This window comes from Eriocheir sinensis, chromosome 12 (assembly GCF_024679095.1).
Source record: "Eriocheir sinensis breed Jianghai 21 chromosome 12, ASM2467909v1, whole genome shotgun sequence".
NCBI classification, from domain to species: domain Eukaryota; kingdom Metazoa; phylum Arthropoda; class Malacostraca; order Decapoda; family Varunidae; genus Eriocheir; species Eriocheir sinensis.
Window position 1 is genome coordinate 16,999,046 of NC_066520.1, and position 20,407 is coordinate 17,019,452.

The 20,407-nt window shown below is 42.0% G+C and overlaps 1 protein-coding gene across 1 annotated transcript in view; it reads left to right on the top strand.

Annotated features, from left to right (window-relative positions):
* The window catches only part of LOC126997508 (uncharacterized), a 219,800-nt gene that overhangs the window by 168,263 nt on the left and 31,130 nt on the right, over positions 1-20,407 (top strand). Inside the window, exons 11-13 of the mRNA XM_050858631.1 lie at positions 17,274-17,405; positions 17,628-17,789; positions 19,774-19,916. Coding sequence (XP_050714588.1) covers positions 17,274-17,405; positions 17,628-17,789; positions 19,774-19,916 — 437 coding nt within the window. The remainder of the gene's footprint in view (positions 1-17,273; positions 17,406-17,627; positions 17,790-19,773; positions 19,917-20,407) is intronic.

The following is a 20,407-nucleotide window of genomic DNA, read 5'->3' on the forward strand; positions in this document are numbered from 1 at the left end:
CAAATTTCGAATCCCAACCATTTTCCCTCCTCAACCTAATGTTACTTCTACGCGTTATCGGAAACGGATATACTTAGGAACAGTGACGATAGATAAAATTAAACTCACACCATTTGAGCCTAATATTGGCAGATGAGAGATAAAAGAAATGGAGATGGTAGATAAGACTTAGTACTTTTGGTTCTTTCTATGCTTCCTTCTTTCCTCCTTACAGAATCCTCATAATCATAAATACTTAGTTGTTCTTGAGATAATTGAAGTTTATTTAGCAAACGATGAGGATGAGCCTTAACAAATTGCCCTTAATTTTTCTCCATCTTCTTAACATTATCGTCACGTATGTTAAATATAGATGGTGAGAATACATTTTAACTCAAAGATATGAAGAAAAAGATTACAAAGACGAATTTCAAAAAGGATAAATCTGAGCTTCATTATTCTCCTTATGCATTTTATTATTCTCCTTAATATTACCACCATATGCGGCGACAATTGGCAAACGACAGCACTACACCATTAAAAAAAAAAAAAAAAGAGATTCAACACAAGATAACTGACACGATTTGTAAAAGGGTACAACAATACTTTATCAGGGCGCAAGAAAAAAAAAAGACACCACGCTAGCGAATACCCTTTCTCCTGAATCGATTCCCGGACTGAGTCACTGAAAATATCTTGAACCTCTCCGCCGAGGCAAGTAATACTATAAACTTGCCAAGGTTTTACTGCCGGAGGAGCGGGAGAGAGAGAGAGAGAGAGAGAGAGAGAGAGAGAGAGAGAGAGAGAGAGAGAGAGAGAGAGAGAGAGAGAGAGAGAGAGAGAGAGAGAGAGAGAGAGAGAGAGAGAGAGAGAGAGAGAGAGAGAGAGAGAGAGAGAGAGAGAGAGAGAGAGAGAGAGAGAGAGAGAGAGAGAGAGAGAGAGAGAGAGAGACACACAAACAGAAAATGGGAAAGAGAGGAAGATAATAAAATAGGAAGGAATAGGGTCAATGGTATGATTATATGCAGCGTGATAGTGGTGGTGGTGGTGCTGGTGGTGGGTACAGAATATGCAATTATGGTTTCCAAGATGATCATTAAGGTGTTGATGGGTGTGATAATGATGCTGTGAGGAAGGACAAACAGATGCCGTGTTGATGGTAGTTATGTTTTTTTGTATGGATGTGGTAAATGCATGGTCAGGGTGATGGTGAGGGGGCTGAAGAAGGGAGAATATGGTTAGAGGGTCCACAGATCGTTTTCTTAACAGACCATCGACTTCAATTTCTCACATGACCTGCTCTAACTCCTCCTCCCTTCCTCTCTCTTTCCCTACCTTACCTCTTTCACACCTCCCGAAAAATACATATTCACTCTCTTTCCCTTTCTGCCACTCTTTCCTTCTCTTTCCTTTCTTTTTTCAACATTCTCTCTTTTTCTTCTCACCAACATTCTCATTTCTTTCTTCTTTTCTCCAACCTTCTCGTTATTACTTCCCTCCCTCCCTCCCTCCCGCCTCGTGCTAATGTACTCAATTCTCTTTTAATTAAGAAAAATCGATACCGTCAGGCGTCTTGAAAAGTATGCTGCGCCTGGATGCAAAATGTTCTCCATGTTTTCCCCAAAAAGGTTTTCATTTGGAGTTTTAATGGACTCTATTATGGTGACTTGCATCATTGTCATTACTCTTCTTGAGGTTGTCTGGTTATTGGTTTTGTTATTATTATCATTTTTACTATTACTATTATTATTATCATCATCACTATCATTATTATCACTACTACCACTACTACACCTAAACTATCTTTTCTACTGCTACTATAACTACTACTACTACTACTACTACTACTACTACTACTGCTGCTGCTTCTGCTCCTACTTCTCTTTAAATTTATCAGTAACGGTAATGACTTGTATATGAATTAAGCTTTACATTAATTTTGTCATTATCAATTATATTTCCAGCATTATTCATGCAACTGTTTATCGGCTGAATAAATGATAGTGAATTAATGTAAAGTCTAGGATAAAGTATTCTCAGCGATAGCTTTACACAGTCAGCAGGCAGTTTAATTACCATTATTGAACCTCTCATGCCGGTTCCTCCACCTTCCAATAGCGACGTATCTTCCCATAACGTTCCGGAAAAAAAAAAAAAAAACATACACGGAGTTTACTGCCGCGCGAAACACAGACTATAAGGAAACTTTCGCTGGCCTACACACGCGAAGCTAAAGTTGAATATGCACGCGCAGGCAGCCTTCGTAAGGAACACAACGTTTTTTTTCTTAAACAATACACGAGACTTCCGATAAATCTCTCGCTGTCGCCAAGATAAAATTCTCAGTGCCTTCATTAGCCTTCTAAACAACAAGTCTCCCGCCGCCAGAATGGGCTCCAGGGTGCTCCCTCTGCATTATAAAGGAAGCCTTGGTGCAGTCCCGAGCCTTGCAGGGACGGATGGCCACAAGCTGAGCCCTGCCATGTATCTGGGACCGAGCCTCGCCCTGCCGCTGCTTCCCTACCGCCCTGGCTTCCTGTCTCGCTTCCTTCCTTCCGCCCCGAGGCTCATACACGACTGGCCAAACACTTGCAGGGAGGCAGAAGCACCAACTTTGTTAATAATATGCACCAGTGTTTCTGTTTGTGTTCTTTTTCGCCTTATGAAGAATATAAACTTACGTGGAGTATTCGTGCTTCTTTTTGAGCGTTTTTTTTTCATCATGACGTGAATATAAACCAAACACGGCACGGTAAAGCGAGCGGACTTTAGTATTCCGCCGCACTGATGTAGCGAACACGTTTTGCGCGGTACATGTTACACGGAATACGTTCCGCGTCCGTAGCAAGGCGAACGTACAGTTAAATCGAAATTGAAACCTTGTAAATAATTCTGCTTATCATTCTCACGCACTAACATTTTCGGCATCGCTACCACCAACACCACCAGCGGCAAATACATGAATAAAATTACCACTTTTAAACTACTTTTATCGTGGCAATTCACTTGTTTTTTTTATCATTTTGCACTAACACACACACCAATAGCTACCATGCACTAACTATTTATCTTTGGTGGAATGAATGCGCAAACAACGGCTCACAGCGATTCAACATATCCGTCAAGGGCGCTGCAACAAAGCCTCAGATGGCCACGTCTTGAGTTGTGTATTATTGCGTTAATCAAAACACAGTGGCAAACATGGAATGGCCTGTGTTTTTTCCGAAATTCTCAACAGCGAAGTTCGAAGCAAAGCGCGACACTGAGCAAAAGGTGAGGAGCCTGTGATGAAAGGAGAGAGCTGATGAAATAACCAGCAAGGAACCTAATACAATTGTTACTGAAAGGAAAGTTGAGAGGCCTGAAGAAAGAAACACGGAAGTGCAAAATAAGTTGAGAAAGTTTTCAATACTGAAGAAAACAATAAGGACTGAAAAGAAAGTTGAGAAACCGCTGATTAAATAAACAGGGTCGCACACAACGCAAACTTTACTTTTGGAGAATTTTAAGAGAAAAAAATAAAACCGAATTTTTTGCTTCAGTATGACGATAATGGAGGATATCAAGGAGCAGCGTGTTCAAAGAGGAAAGGAAGGAAAAAACATATTGGTATCAGGTTCAAATGTAAAAGAAAATGCAGTCAAGGTAGAGAAGTGAAAGCCTAGAAACACGGAGCAAAAGGGACTCAGAAAGTGTGGAGCGAGCCGAGCGTGCATGCAAGAATAAAGGTAGCTCGGTGATGCCCTGTCCACGCCTTCCACAGTGCCGAAGGCGAAGAGACATTCCCTGACAACTGACATGAACTGAGGCTGACTCTACAGAAAGAAAAAGTAACTACCACTTCCTCATATGAACCTCTACGCAGCAGGTCAGTGATAGCACATACCGATACAACGAACATTAATTACCTGACATCTCGAACAAAACAATCCCTTGGTCGATTTAGCGATGACATAGAAACACAGATCAAAATTAGACTTCAATTTCAGGAAACTTCTTGACATGAAAATTTTGTATAAGTCTTAAAAGCTGCAACCTTAGGGAGACACGGGTTAACAACGCACATACATTTCACGCCGAAGTCACATACAAAACAATCATTTATTTTTTTCCAGTTTCCTTCGTTGATCCCAAGCCTCTTCCCGTGTCGCACTTGAGGCTTCAGTCACGCCTCGCCGCCCCCTCCGTCGCTCCACCTCACTTTCTGCCTCTCCCTTGATCTCCTGCTTCACACCTCACTCCACATCCCGCACCAGCAAGCGGCAGCATGACTCGTGTTTGTCGACTTTTTAAAAAGAAAGATTCCTTCTTCAGCTGACAGATTGCGTATTTTTTCTACAATCAAACTATTCCTTCAACACGAGTCCAGATGTACAGATCCATTGATTAAACATGACATTATAATAACGAAACTGATAATGGGTACAATATACAAGACATTAAATTAAATTGTTGTGATGTATGACTTTAAAGCAATCTGAGTCCTGTTACACGAGTGCTCGTAAGGAAGGAAATGGAGTCGCTTTCTCATGCCTGGCAAACTTTATGGTCATTAGCCTTCCGAAAGCACCAGTATACAAAGCGCCAAACACCAATGAGAGCACCACGACAAAATTTAGTGTCGTTCAGTTTAAGCAGCCGCGGACAAAAAGGGGAGTGGCGGCGCCCTGCGTTGCGCTAGTTTAGGTCTCATTACACTGCCACTGCGGTGCTTCCAGCGAGGCTTTTACTGATCTCGTCTAATTTATAGTTTCCTCCTTCCCTCGTAGACATCAATATTGAATTATAGGCGACATTTCTCACCAGCACACGTTGTTAAAGACCAGTACAAGAGGTCTCAGGAAATACAATATTATATCAAACATGATCCCTCTCACACTGTGAAGGATATTCTTATGTGAGGAAGAGAAATTTCATATTTCAGCCACGGGACTGCATGAACTAAAAGAAAAATTATATATATATATATATATATATATATATATATATATATATATATATATATATATATATATATATATATATATATATATATATATATATATATATATATTGAGGAACGGTGCATCGAGCAATAAAAACAGTGCCACACGTTTTCTTTCCCTGGGAGTGAAGGCCGCTGTACGGTAACCCCGCGAGGCCCTTCAGTCTCCCAATGTTTTCCTCTTCGGCTGTTCGGCCTAGGCTCTCCCCTCCACCCTGTCTTCCCTATAGTGCTTTTACCTGTTGTAGGGAGAGGGATTTCTTTCTAATGGTCGATAAGATTAAGTCTGATTGATAGAGATTAACATTTGATTTCCGAGCCTCTGATTATTTTTAAATGTAGCTCCATCCCTCTTGCTTCCTAACAAACAAACAAAAAAGTTCTTACTACCCAACACCGGATCTTAGCCAATACGTTGATATATCTGTATATGTATATATATATATATATATATATATATATATATATATATATATATATATATATATATATATATATATATATATATATATATATATATATATATATATATATATATATATAACGCATATACGAGTATCTATGGCAATATGTTATGGCTGTAATAGAAACAGTTAACACAAGGGAAAAATGTAAAACGTTCTAGCAAATAAATGAGTTAGCGTGTAACAAGTTTTGTGGGAGTAATTATCGCTACAGCTTTTGCCAATTAAATTATACTTGAAGAGTCGATGGATGTAATATTTTACCCGAATATATTAATATCTCTTTTATAATGACCATGTATGTACGATATATTTTACCGATACGATACGTATGCCACACGGCAGTGGCCAAAACTTCAAACAGAGGATTGGTGTTCGAAAAATAGAATAAAAATATGATGCGCAGGTCACAGGTCTTAATGACTGCCTCACACCGCAGCTTCACTTGCCTAAAGTTGCGGCGCCAAGGCTATATGTTGATGGACGCTATTCAATAAGTAATTATTATACTTCTATCCAATTCTGGGCTGACTGAATTGAGGTGTGGCGGGGTCATTGTCTGCTGGTCGGGGAGGGGGCAGGAGGGGCCAAGGTGAGGGGGAGGGGCACCAGGAACAGGCTGGTAGCACAGGAGGGGGGGGGGGTGATCAAGTGGATGGTGTCAGGATGTCAACAAGGTTTAGGAGGGCTTTAGTAATACGAGTAGTATCACAAGCCGCCAAAGTATCGTGCCCATGCTGCGTTACTGGCCATAGAAATGTGTGTCTCAATAACCTGTTTGACTGTTCGCTCAGTTCACGCGCTCTGCACTGTGGCCACTGTCAGAGCGCCGGCCATCACCATAACCCACACGCCCCACGGCCATTGATGTTAACGATGGGAAAATTGAAATTATTAGAACAGTAGTCTGCTTTGCTGCACTGGGAACAGGAAAATGTTTGTACTGATTTTTTTCGTGTATTCAGCCAAACCTTTGCCCTGTAGCGCTGCAACGCGGCTACAACATTCCGCTGTCAAATTGGTGCCTCATCAGTAACACGGTCCTTGCTACTCTTGCCACCGTATAACTTACATAAAAACTATCTACCATTAGCAGTATCTCCTATATCATTAACCATTTACTGCACGACAATGGATATTTCAAACATCCTCCATCTCTTTATATATACAGACACGAAAAATGTATCAAACGAGGAAACTTAAACGGTAAAAGAAAGGTACGAGTACTGAAAAAACTTCCCAACTTTTATGAGGGTGGACTAAAGCTAACCCACATATGTGAGCTCGGGTCCCTCGCAGCCACTATGGAAGACGAGGCTCTTCCGTCCCTTTGGTGAACGCTGTTGTCACTCCCGTTCTTCAACACTTTCTGCCCTGAATTCTTACGTGTGGTGAGGATGTGTAAGAGGCCCTAGACGAGAAAAAGTTCTAGTTTCTATGTACTCTTACAAGTGTGACAGGGGGAGTGTCTGTCAAGTGACGGGACACAAATACAAACAAAATAACAGTCAAGAAAAATACGATCCACCTCACGTCCCCAAACAGAGCCACGCCACGCCACGGTCGGCAGCACAAGGGACACCTCTGATTATGGAAATTTGAAAAAGAACTATGCATACGTAATAACAGGGCTGAAAGTACTGAGCCAGGGACGACTTAATATAGCTACTCAGGGCGGAGAGAAAAGAGGAAAAACAAATAATAAGAACAGGAGGACGTTCAAAGTCTGTCCAAGAAACGCCATCTGCCTCTACCCTCCTCTACTTACACGCTAGGAGGAAATAGAATATCGCAAAAAGAGAAATAGTAACATGGAGAAATAGATAGAGGTAGACAGATAGATATAGAAAGATGGAGAGATGGATAGATAGATGGATAGAAAAGAGACTGATTACAAAAGGAGGATTAGCATGACAACTGTGGGAAGCTGAAATTTAAAAGGTGAGTATAGGAAATGACGTGGCGTTGAGCGAGGCCTGTCCGTTTAAGAGCCTTAACTCTGACACATTACCGAGGATTACCGGAAGAGGCTTTGGTGGAGGTCATGCACAAAACAGCGAGGCAATTTAAGTCGGGCCGCATCAAGCAAGAGCGAAACACACGAATGCAAATGCTGCTCGAACGGTTTAACAATGATGAAAATTTTTGCCGATGCATCAGTGCGTTAATAATGGACAATATGTAATGGCGCTACGAATGTGCGGAATGGTGCCGAAATATTTGATCTAAAACCTCGTGTACCAGTCCGTGTTATACGAAAACTGAAAACGAAGTTGAAATATCCCCCCAACGAATTATATAAGGTAAATAAAGGAATATAAAATTACTTCAAAATTACACAAAGAGTAAAAATGAACAAATTAGAAACAAAATACATCATGAGTGTAGCTTTAAAATTACTGAGCAGCACTGTCATCGTATTAGCATCATCTAGAAATAAAATATATATAATAAGCCGGACGTCAGAGGGTGCATAATGATAAAACGTATAATGTAAACAATATTCTAATCTAAGCTTTATTAATCAGCACCAGTAGAGCCGCTGGGCACCAACACGCTCGAGTGCAAGGCTAAGAGAGTACAAAGGGTTACTTCAGGCTTAAAGTTGTTAAATCCAATTACTGGGCTTCATGAATACAAATGCAACTAAAGGATGTGAACACTGCGCAAGGATAATTGTATTTCATTTTTTATCTCTCAAAGGAAATAAAACTGACATTCTTTTATTAATTTGTTGAGGCTTAATTGATTAGGGAAATTATTATTGGTATTATTTTTATTATCATCGTTATTATTATTATTATTATTATTATTATTATTATTATTATTATTATTATTATTATTATTATTATTATTGTTGTTGTTATCATGTCCCACTGTGTCTATTGTGGCACCGTGCCTCTTGATACCTTTTTATTCTGCTCGGTTTTAGATAGTTGGGTACCATTTTTTTAAGTTTCATGGTGTCTTTAATTAATGAGCTGACAATGTTACAAAACGCTAATATAAATAGAAGAAAGGGTATGTCAGTGTTGGATGATAAGCTACAATTCCAAGCTTCATGGGGCGCGCCTTGTCACCGCTCACATATTCAGCAGGACGAGGGGGCGGCAGCGTTAAACATACATAGTACACGGCCCCAGGAATCATAGCCTGTGCATTAGACATAAACAAAAAACCGCTACTCTGAAAAGTCACTGCAAAAGTTGTGGAAAAACTGACTTACACATAGCAAGCATCAGTAACATCTAACCCCTCCGACATTTCAACAAAGCCATCGACATATAAGTCTTCAAAAATCACCCCTGCGAGGTTCTTCCACGCCCTGACATATGATTGACACCGCTGATGATGCCTAACTATCAGGGCTCCGGCAGACACCAGGCGAATCTTTCACCACATCATCTCATAACAAAAACTCATCCATTCTTCATTGCTCATCGGTGCTACAGCAAACAAGACATTTTTCTTTTGTGGGTGAAGCATGTTTGTTCCCTTTGACCTTTTTAATACTTCTTTGGAGGTCTAAAATATACAGCTCCCTGACGTCTTATATCACTGAACACCTCAACAACGCATTCACTTTTCACACGAACTTTGCATAAAGACAACTCACACAAGAGATGCCCATAGCTTGCACTTCACGCTTCATACGAGTCTCCTATCAGCGCAATGAAGCTGGAATGGTCTGCGTAGCACTTAGTATAAATCATTTACAGAAAGCACGAACAACTGAGCAACAATGACTGATGAAAAGGAAATCGGATCATAAAAAAGAAAGGCTGCCAACGATGTATCTAGTAACAGATGAGCTGCCAGTCATCCTTCATTCATAGTAAAGGTTTTTCTAACTAAAAAAAAACTCAGCATATCTTCTTAATGTAAAGGTTATACGAAATTCATATAATTTTAGTGCAATATTGAAGAGAATGAATCAGGGAACACGGAGGGCCACACTTTATCTAGATTTTCAAAGAGCCTTCGATAAAGCCCCGCATGAAAGATTGCTGCATAAACTGAAATCGATTACCCTCGGGGACAACTTGCGAGCTCGGATAAGAATGTTACTAAAGGCGGGTGTTCGTGAAGAGGCGGCGACCTTACGCTTCCACACTAAACCCCGTCACACAGTTTTTGGCGAGGGTACAACACACTGGTCCAGGGTGAAGGGGTACAGCCAAGGGCACACATTTCATAAAGGGAGCAGTATAAAAGATCAGGTAGGTAGGGGAAATTGTACCGGTCTCTTAGTTACAAACATGTACGGTATACTTAACTTGACAGAGCTATCCCCACTTATTTTTTATTTAATTTCATTCTTCCCTCGAGACACTGGACGGTCATTCAACTGGACTACGGGTGTGCACTACAGAACGACACACGACACACACACACACACACACACACACACACACACACACACACACACACACACACACACACACACACACACGCAGTTATTTCTTCACTAGGGCGAGTAGCACATATGGTTCTGATTGTTGCTTTCAGAATAACGGGTATTGGAATATGTAACAAGAATCCCGGTCAATGTTATACAAAGTCAACAACTGCTGTGCCGGTAAAATGAAGTAACAAACACACACGGGTTAATCTGTTGCTTATACCGGAAAGCTAAATTCAAACTAAAATAATATTCCCTTTTACTGCCCAAATGGAAAAAAAAGTGAATGTACAACGATTTGCTTGATTGGACGGAAAAAAAGAGACATGTCTTGTTCCACTTCATAAAGAAAGGACGCGGGAGGGAGCTGAAGGGCAGGGGTCACACGCATAGCACGTTGCCAGACCAAAGGACGTCAGGTTGCGAGATGGAGCTAACCGAGCCGTGATTCAGTGCAGTGTATAGCGGAGGACGGTCATCAAGCAATATTCCGATACCCAGAGCCACGTTACAGATTGCAATATTGGAAATCTCTACAGTATCCTCAATCCACATTTCATTTACAACACTTTTTTTTTCTTCCTTCTCAGTAGTGTGTGTGTGTGTGTGTGTGTGTGTCCCTGTCCTCACATTCCTATTAGCGGTGTCTTGTGTTCCTCCATTTGACCAAGGAACAACGCGCGGCCAAATGTAATTAGGAAGAGTCCTGTGGGAGGAGGAGAGAGGGAGGCGCCTCACAGTCTGTTTGTCCGTCATCTCACTTCATCTCTGTGTGCTCTGCCGCCACACCTCCTCACCGAAGTCTTGTGTAGCTGTGTAATTACTCGAATGTGTGTTGTGGACGGAAGGGGGGGGAGGGGGGGGCGGTCAATTAGATAGCAAGAGAAAGAAGAGTAGTTAGATGTTTTAGTCTGCGGGTAAAGTTCATCCTCTTTTTAAAGAGCAACGTGTTGGGGACAGGAGAAAAGTGTTTCGTTATTGCTTTTGTTGTTCCTGTTGTGGTTATAAAATAACTATTGTAGAAGAGGCAGTAGTAAAAACTGCACATCCCAGTGCGAGCGGCAATGGTGCCTTCAAAACAATAAAAACAAATATTGCACAACAAAAATAGTAGCTGTTGGTGTCCTCGCGTGGCGCTGAATGGCCGCTCCGGGAGGACAGTCTTTGAGCGCCTCACGAAGCATCATCTAAGGCCAGGCTGGAGGGCCGTAATGGCATGAGTCATGGCGCCGCAAGTGGATGGAGTCTGCCAGCTCGTTTAGTGGATAGCGTCTTGCTTGCGTCAGTTTTTCATCCTTAATATGATTCTGAAATTATTTCATCAATCATTCCCAGCCAGAAGGTAGAGTGCTGATTACATGTGTGAAGGTTGAAAACACCATTCCCGTGACGGGCGTGTTCCTGGCAGGTTGTGTCGTGTTTCCAGGCTGCCGGGGGCCAGGGACGCAACTTAACGCAACATGTAGCTGATGTGATTGCAAAAGTGGTGAAGCCACCTACACCTTGTGCTGTTATTACCAGCAATATATATATATATATATATATATATATATATATATATATATATATATATATATATATATATATATATATATATATATATATATATATATATATATATATATATTATCAGCTATGTGAAGTGAGATACGCTTTCAGAGGAGCATTTTTGATTCATTACTTACAAATAGATCGTTCTAGGGTATTTTTTTTCTAGAAGAGCATCTTGCGACCCTACTTTCCCTTGACTGCTTAGCGGCCTTAAGCCCGTCTGCATCTCTCCCAAAAAGCCGCTCCGCTTTGCAAAGCATTTCCAGTGTTGCAGAGTTTCCTGGCTTTATTTATAAGCCAGACTGACGGTTCAATCTGCTTGGAAAATAACCCCAGGAAAACCAACGGCATCCAGCGTGGATTTTTTAAAAACAAATTCGTGAATAACAATATAAGTTCTTGACGATTATTATGGTGACCATCGACATAAATTTGTTAGTCTAGTGACGCTGTGCTTTTTGAACAGAATAAAGAAAGAATGGTTGTGTTCACGCCGCGTTGAGACAAAGTAAGCAGGTGGGCGGTGGCTCTCGCAGAGCGGCCTTTGTATCACAAACCTGGAGCCGTCGCCCTCTGCCCATAAGTTTACCTTAAAATGTTCAGTACAACAAACTCGGTTCTCATTGTTTATGCATCAAGGAAAGGATATTAAGTTCTGATATAACAAATGCCTCTGACGATTACATGTACTTACATCTGTGTGAGGTTTGAATAAGGTACAATTCTATTCATTCTCTCTCCCGATGGAGTCTTCTAACATCCTTGACTTTTTTTCCCATCTAAGAAACGTGCCGGGCTTTCATTTTTTTTTGTAGCTCATCACTTTCACTCAATAAATCACGGCTGACTGGAGGAACGCCAGACTCGGAATGCTGCAGCCGACCGAGAGGCGAGGCTTGTCCATTAATCCACGCAACTTTTTAAGCCGTTTCTCGAGAGGAAAGTTCTGCATGAGTCTGTTCGTCGAAAAAATTGAGTCTTTGAAGTATTAAAAACTACAAGCTCGTCCTCTCTACTTACGCTATAAATATAAAAGACGTCCAAAATTTCAGAAGCGAGCACGAAACCGCCCACACAGAGGCATAATAAATGGTGAATGTGGCATAAGCTTAGTTATACGCCAGTGCGCCATTTCCATTATTTAGGATTCACTTCTGCCATTAGGTCCAGACTTGCCAAAAGGTGTCTGAAATTGTGCCGATATTGTGGGCAGAAAGTGAATATGGCTGAGCAGTTGGTGTAGGACGGAATGGAATGGTGTTGTATAAAAATGGTGCGGCTACGTTGGGTACTGCTAGTGGGAAAAGAGTACATTACACAAAGTGGTACGGCGTGGAGTCTCGGTTGTAGTGAGGTTAATGTAGTTACGGTAATGTAGTTATATGTTGTGTGTAAGAGCCGCCAAGATCTGGGTGAGAAGAGTATGATTAAAAGCTGTGTGGCCAGATGTTGTTGTTCTTGACATCTACTGAAATGCATGGTGGGAAAAAATTGACCAATGTTAAATAGATTTTTAAACCGTGAAAAAAATAAGACATTACGAGAATTAGACAAACCAAACAAGAAAGGAAATGAACTCAATACAAAGTAAGTTATTAGAATGATCAAAAGAGACCGCGATATATGAACGATAAGAACAACGAACAATAAAAACAGATTAGAAAATAATAGGTGACAAAAATATAAAGCACTAGAGTGTAGACAGAAAAAAAAACACCCAAAGAGCATTACAGAAAGAAAACATTACGAAAGAAGTAGATTAAAAGATTAGACTAATTAAAAACAGTGAAGGTTAAGAAAAAAGAGAGAACGTGATAAAAACGTAACAGAAAAGACTTTATGGAGACAACAACAACAATAACAACAAAAGCAACAAAACAGAAGAGGAAATTAAACTTGAGGCAACGGAGCAGAAAATTAAATAAATAGAGAAACAGAAAAACAAACAAGTAATTACATTTTCTCTCCTTTCTCCGAGATTAAATACCAAAAAAGAAAAGACGGAAGAAAAACGATATAAATTAAACTACAAAAGAAACGAACAATAAAAAAAAACAGAGCAATATAAAACAGAAGCAGTGACGCGGAAAATAGAGGTGAGGGAAAAAAATACACCAGGAGGACGACGGAGGAAAAAAGAACCCGGTTAATCAAGTCTTTTCTTCCTCGTTCCCTTCCTGCGTCCCACGACAGAAGGTTTTAAGTCACCCATGCGAACGAGCTTAATGTTTTAGGACACGGTGGTCACAAAAGACGGAGAGAGAGAGAGAGAGAGTGACCTGGGGCAGTTGAGAGCAAACAAACACACACGACACAGACTGAACTCCACCAACGATACCTAGTTGTGCTTTGTGTGTGTTTGTTTGTTTGTGTTTGTGTGTGTGTGTGTGTGTGTGTGTGTGTGTGTGTGTGTGTGTGTGTGTGTGTGTGTGTGTGTGTGTGTGTGTGTGTGTGTGTGTGTGTGTGTGTGTGTGTGTGTGTGTGTGTGTTTTCTAAACTATTTTCTATTTTCGATGAGTATTTATTGTTTATTTATGTAAATGCTTTATATATTGTATTATCTCTCCTTGGTGTGTGTGTGTGTGTGTGTGTGTGTGTGTGTGAGTGTGTGTGTGTGTGTGTGTGTGTGTGTGTGTGTGTGTGTGTGTGTGTGTGTGTGTGTGTGTGTGTGAATTCCAGTAGGAAACCAATTTTTCACCTTTCTTCCTCCTGATATTTATACGGGGCGGCGGCCTGTCACAGCCCTGTCATCCCGCGTCGCCCTCTGTCACCTCAACGTGCAATTAGGAAAATAATTCGACATTTCCCGTCCCAGGAGTCGCCGTCACCGCGACTCGCATTGTCTGAGATTGTTCTAAAGGGACGTTTTGCCAATTGCCAGTTTTTGCGTTATTCAAGTATTTAATAAATGTCTCCACATATTTTTCTTTATGCATTTCTGGTTAATGATATAACAGTTCCTTTGTTTAGAGAAGGGTTTACACGCCGGGTCATGACGACAGGAAGAATTAATGGAGACAAAGTAGTGTGTGTGTGTGTGTGTGTGTGTGTGTGTGTGTGTGTGTGTGTGTGTGTGTGTGTGTGTGTGTGTGTGTGTGTGTGTGTGTGTGTGTGTGTGTGTGTGTGTGTGTGTGTGTGTGTGTGTGTGTGTGTGTGTGTGTGTGTGTGTGTGTGTGTGTGTGTGTGTGTGTGTGTGTGTGTGTGTGTGTGTGTGTGTGTGTGTGTGTGTGTGTGTGTGTGTGTGTGTTAACAAATCTTTTACGTATTACTGAGAGTGAGAAAGTTAATCTCTTTATGTGTTATGCGTGATTCATTTATTTTACTTGACTCTCTTCGGTTCGCGCAATTTTCCGCGTTCTATTAAGACAAACAACCGTCCAGGGAAGTGCTTAATGGCGTCCCGAGGCGCTGGTGGAGGAGCCTTGCGAAGCGATTTCTCTTGTCGTGTCTAAGCCTTTGGATTCTCATATTTTACCATGAATGGAAGCAAAACATGTTTGTATTGCTAATTCAACGCAAACACGAACATCAAGAATATTAAGATGTCCTTACCAAACAAAATGGGGGCCCTTGAAAGATGAAGCCCCACGTTATCCCTGCACGTACATGGTTTGACCACCACGCCGATCAGCACTGTACACACAGGTTGCATACGCACATGGAACCGAGTGTCCGCGTCCTGTGATGTTTGTGTGATCCGGGAACCATTTCCCGCGGGCATGGTTGATGTCAGGCCGCGGCCCGTGGTGTCCGCTCGTCGTTTGAATGGCTGCTGATTGATCTAGATGTGTCACGGCCAGCCAATCACCTTCATCTCCGCCACAATGTGCTACGTTTGCCCGCCAAACAGCGCACTGTTTGCATGGCGGCGGCGGATACGATCGTTCGAGTGGTCGTCCTGTCAGCAGCATTTCACTGTGACATTGTCAATATGTGGTCTCTAGTTTATTGCCAGGTTTCATTAATGCCCACTTTAAATTCAGATTTTCGTGTGTGTGTGTGTGTGTGTGTGTGTGTGTGTGTGTGTGTGTGTGTGTGTGTGTGTAAGTATATTAACCACTATCATATTAATCACCCTTTTGCCTTCTTTCTTTAAATCTAGTTAGTAATCTCCCCAGACGACCATGAAGAAAAAGTAAAAACGAATCCCCTTTTACCAGGCACAGGAAAGGTTGCCGCGTTGGAAGACTAAATGAGGATGAGACTTGAAGAACAAAAATATACGCGGCGTGCGTCCTGTAAGGCGAGCACGGTCAACTTTGCGAGCACTTTTCTTAGAATCTCTTTTTACAATTAAGTTTTGCACGGCCATCAAACAAGGTTCCTGGAATGAGGTTCTTCGACTAAAATGTTAAAGCCTCATATTTCGCCCAAACCGTGCATGAATAATACTCTTTACTGCAGTTTTATTTAGTGGCGGTGGTAGACAAAAGAAATTAAATATGCCAGTAGATGGTGAAGAGTAAGGTGAATGATACTTGACCATGATATGTTTATGACCTTGATCGCCACCACCACAGTTTAGAAAGATAACAATTCTTATCAACCTCTTACCCATCAGCTACACAAACATCACCACCACAACCACTCTTAACATCACCACCATCACAACCATTACCACAGCCACACGACGACCACCCCAACAACAAATAACACTACCTCTGCAACAAGACCGCCTTTTCGAGCCGGCCAAGGATGGTGGATTGCCCTCTCAAGCCTCGAGTTCTATTCAATTTCTAAAGAGTACTTGCGCGGCGCGACTAGCAAGGACCAGCGGGGAAATTAAAGGGAAGCATCAAAGGGATATATTAAAGGGAGGTATTAAAGGGACAAAAGCTCTCGCCTGTTGTACGTGTGAAGGCATTTCATCATTGTGCTTGTCAGGCGGCGGCACTTTTCATAATTAATAATAAAATTTCATTACCTCGACTTACATGAAAGTTAATAATGTACATTCTCTCTCTCTCTCTCTCTCTCTCTCTCTCTCTCTCTCTCTCTCTCTCTCTCTCTCTCTCTCTCTCTCTCTCTCTCTCTCTCTCTCTCTCTCTCTCTCTCTCTCTCTCTCTCTCTTTGTGTATGCGTTTCTTTGTGTGTCCTTGGGGGCTGGTGGTGGGGGAGAAGGGGGGTCCATCCGTTTGTCTGTCTGTCCGTCTGTGTGTCTGTCTCTTTAACTGTGCACATAACGAACAAACACATCCGGTAAGTTTCAACAAGGTCAGGGTTAACGAGTGTGTATTTAAGGTCTTTCGTTCTTTTTCTTTTTCTTCTTAAACGTCCACTTATCATCCACCTCGTATGTCTCCCTTCCTCCGCCCTTCTTGCCCTACCTGTTCACATTGTTCCTCTTATTTTCATTATTTTTGTTCCGATGCGTTTCTGATTTCTTTCCGGGTTGCAAAATCTTCTCCTTTTTCTCATCTGCTTCTCTCATAATTTTTTGCATCGTATTTCCGTGTCCGTGTTTTTCTTTTCCCTTTGTTTCTCGTGTCTTTCCCGTCTTCAGGTTTCGCCCATCATGGACCCAGTGTTCCCCCTCTTCATTTTTCTAAATCGTGTTTCATATATGTTTCTTTTTCTATCTTTCTTTCACTCCCCACTTTGGCTTGGCTTTCGAACCTTCCCCTTGTCTCCAGGTTTTTTCTTTCCCTCCGCCTTTTTTTCTTAACAATATACTGCGACTTCTTATTCTTTCTCTTTTGACTGCTTCTTCGCTCCCTGTCACCAATCCTTCCCCTTGTGTGTTCCGAGTATTTTCTTTTTCATGGTCACATCTCAACTGTTACATTTTCTAACTTCTTTTACGTCCTGCACTGCCTTTATTCTTTTTCTCGGTTTTCCTCACGTTCGCAGTCTCCTCCCTGGTGACTGTCTGACTTGTCTCTCTCTCTCACAGTCGCCCCGGTGTGTGCGGCGGGGCAGCGGCGGGAGTATGTGGTCGGGAGGGGCGGGGCGGTGACGATAGGATGCACCGTCGAGGCCCACCCTTCCACCCTTACCTTTACCTGGGCCGTCAAGAGCACTCCAGGTAAGCTTGCATGTGGTGTGTGTGTTGGGGTGGTCAATGTCTATGCTCCCTCCTTCACACTGTCCCGAAAAAGCAGTAAAAAATAAAATAATAAACACGATGCCACAGAATAAGCATCGTTTTCAACAATCAAAGATGTCCATAAATCGTTCTTTGGCAATAAGGTAATACTGTGCAATTGTCACAATAAACACGTCACATGGAGTCTCGTGTACCCTGCAGACGGACCGCCGGTGAGGCTGCACAGCGTGGGGCGGGAGGAGGGACTCACGGGACATTACACACTCACCCGCCTGCCGGAAGGACGCGCCGAGGTGCTCTGCTGGGCGAGGAACAGCATCGGGTCTCAGGAGGCGCCGTGCCGCTTCGTAGTGTACACGCAAGGTAAGGTGCTGCGGCCCACTCTGATTGGTTGTCTGACTCGAGGTAGCCTAGACTATTATTTGCGTGTTAAGATATGCAATTTGCTCTTAACAAGTTTGATATCCTCCAAAAATACATGCACTAAGAAGAGGTGTTGCTGCAAACTCTGATCACTTGCCTAACTCGAGGTACATTAGTCTATTATTTGTGTGTTAACGTAGGCAATTTGCTCTTAGAATATGTAATATACTCCGACAATGCATACTTGGGTTGGTAATTTTGTATAGAATGGTGCTTCCTCCGACTAATGAAAAAAATAACGCCATATAGAAAATCCCAGAGAGTAGTCATTTAATTTTTTAAAACGTTCACATTTACCAGTGACTCATCTCAGTAAAACCCTACACGGACAGGGACAATAAAAACTGTGAGTGTATACATATACAAAAAAGAACAAAAATACTCGGCCGACTCTGTGTCTGAAATACTCGCGACGTTAAATAATTTTTTTTTTAAAAAAACAGTAAAGCCGGCCTGGGAAAATCAGCAGCGTCACCTCAGCAGCAGCACACACTTTAAAATAAAACTGATAGCAGCTGCCGGCCTTGTCTCATCGATATGCAGCTCTTGCCGGCCCTCCCACGCTTCCTGCTCCTCCAGCTCTACTCACCTTCACAGCCTTCCCACGCCTCCCTCTTCCTCCTCCTCCTACTCTTCTCACCTTCTTCCTACCCACGCCTCCCTCTTCCTCCTCTTCCTACTCTTCTCACCTTCACTTCCTACCCACGCCTCCCTCTTCCTCCTCCTCCTACTCTTCTCACCTTCACATCCTCCCCACGCCTCCCTCTTCCTCCTCTTCCTGCTCCTTCTACTCTTCACACATTCACTTCCTCTTACATCCCACCCTCCCAGGCTTCCCTCTTTCTCCTCTTCCTGCTCCTCTTACTTTTCTAACCTTTACCTCCTCTCACATCCCACTCTCCCACGCCTCCCTCTTCCTCCTCTTCATGCTTTTAATACTCTTCTCACTCTCACTTCCTCTTGGGTCTCATTTTCTTTTTTAGTCCCCTCCACGCTTTCCTCTTCCTCCTCTTCCTGTTCTTCCTACTCTCCTCACCTTAACTTCCTCTCGGATCTCATTTTTCTCTTTTTTCATCTTCCAATTTTTTTCCTCATTTTTTGCTCTTCTTCTTACCTAACTTTTCCCATAATAATAACAGTAATACAATCAGGCATGCCCATCAACACCCTTCTCCCTCTCTTCCTCTTCGTCCTTTTCCCCTCTACATTTTTCCTTTTTGTTCTCATCTTATCATTCTCCTCCACGTCCTTCCCAAACTCCTTGTCCCCATCCTTCCGAATTCTTTACTCTTCTCTCTTCGCTCCAACTTTCCTCTCTTTTTCCTGCACTTTCTTCCCCTACTTCTCCTCGTCGTCTTTATCTTCTTTCCCTTCTTGCTCGTTTGCTTCCTTCCACCACAATCTCCTCTTGATATAATTTGGCCATCTCCGTCCCTCCCATTTTTCTTCGAGCAAGGGTCCACTTTACCAAAACTTCACGTCCGTTCCTTATCCTCCGCTGAATTACTTTTGGCGTCATCAACGGGACTTGGTATTCACTGCGGCTGATGATTTTACTATGACGAGGGTACCGACGTAATCAGTCTTATTTAGTATAGTTAGATTTGTCATCCTCCTGTACTCGATATGGATTTTGTAATATTGTAAGTCATCGATATTTGAGCTGCTGCGTTACTTTTTTACACTCCCTAGCCCACTACGAAAATCTATACGCTTTTCACAACTGAATTTGATATTTTACACAATATGTTCACCCATTATTTTCAGATGGCATAGCAACGATTATTTTCCCTGCAGTGACAATCAGAAAGCAGACAACTATCCGAGGGACTAATGAAATGTATATAATTATCCCCAAATGGACTGTATTATGCAGTGAAGAAGACTAATATCTCTCTCTCTCTCTTATCTCTCTATCATTTAGGTCGGCCGGCGCCTCTTAGCCGCTGCAAAGTCGGCAACCACACCGCGTCTGGCTTCACGGTGGTGTGCGGTTCTGGTCCGGCACGCGGCACCACCACCACCAGCCCCTCCAGCACCAGATACAACTTGCTTGTGTATGCCCAGGTAAGTGTAGATGAATACAGAACCATATATAGATGTAGGGTTGGGAGGAGTGACGGTAACGTGGTGGTGATGGTAATGTTGAGGGTAATAGCGATAATAGTGATTGTCGTGGTGGTGGAAATAGCAACGAAAATATGTTAATGATTTCGATAGTGGTTATTATAAGTAGAAGTTGGAGGCTCTTGAATATTATTTTCTTGCCTTGAGCATTTACGTTATGAACAAGTAACGTAATAACTTACGTGGGGTAAAATACACCTTTTTTTAGAGAGAGAGAAAAGCTGCATTGAGAGTTTATTAATGGTGAAAAAGTATACGACAAAGATAACTCCTGTACTTGAATATCTTGTTCCGTTTTAATTAATTACTAGTATCACACACTGAATGCTTCAGGGGCAAAATATAAAAATACAAAAATTTACAATGTGATTGTTCTAAAAGATCAAAGTATAAAAATGAATAAAGCTGAAGAGCCGAACGATGCCCCCACA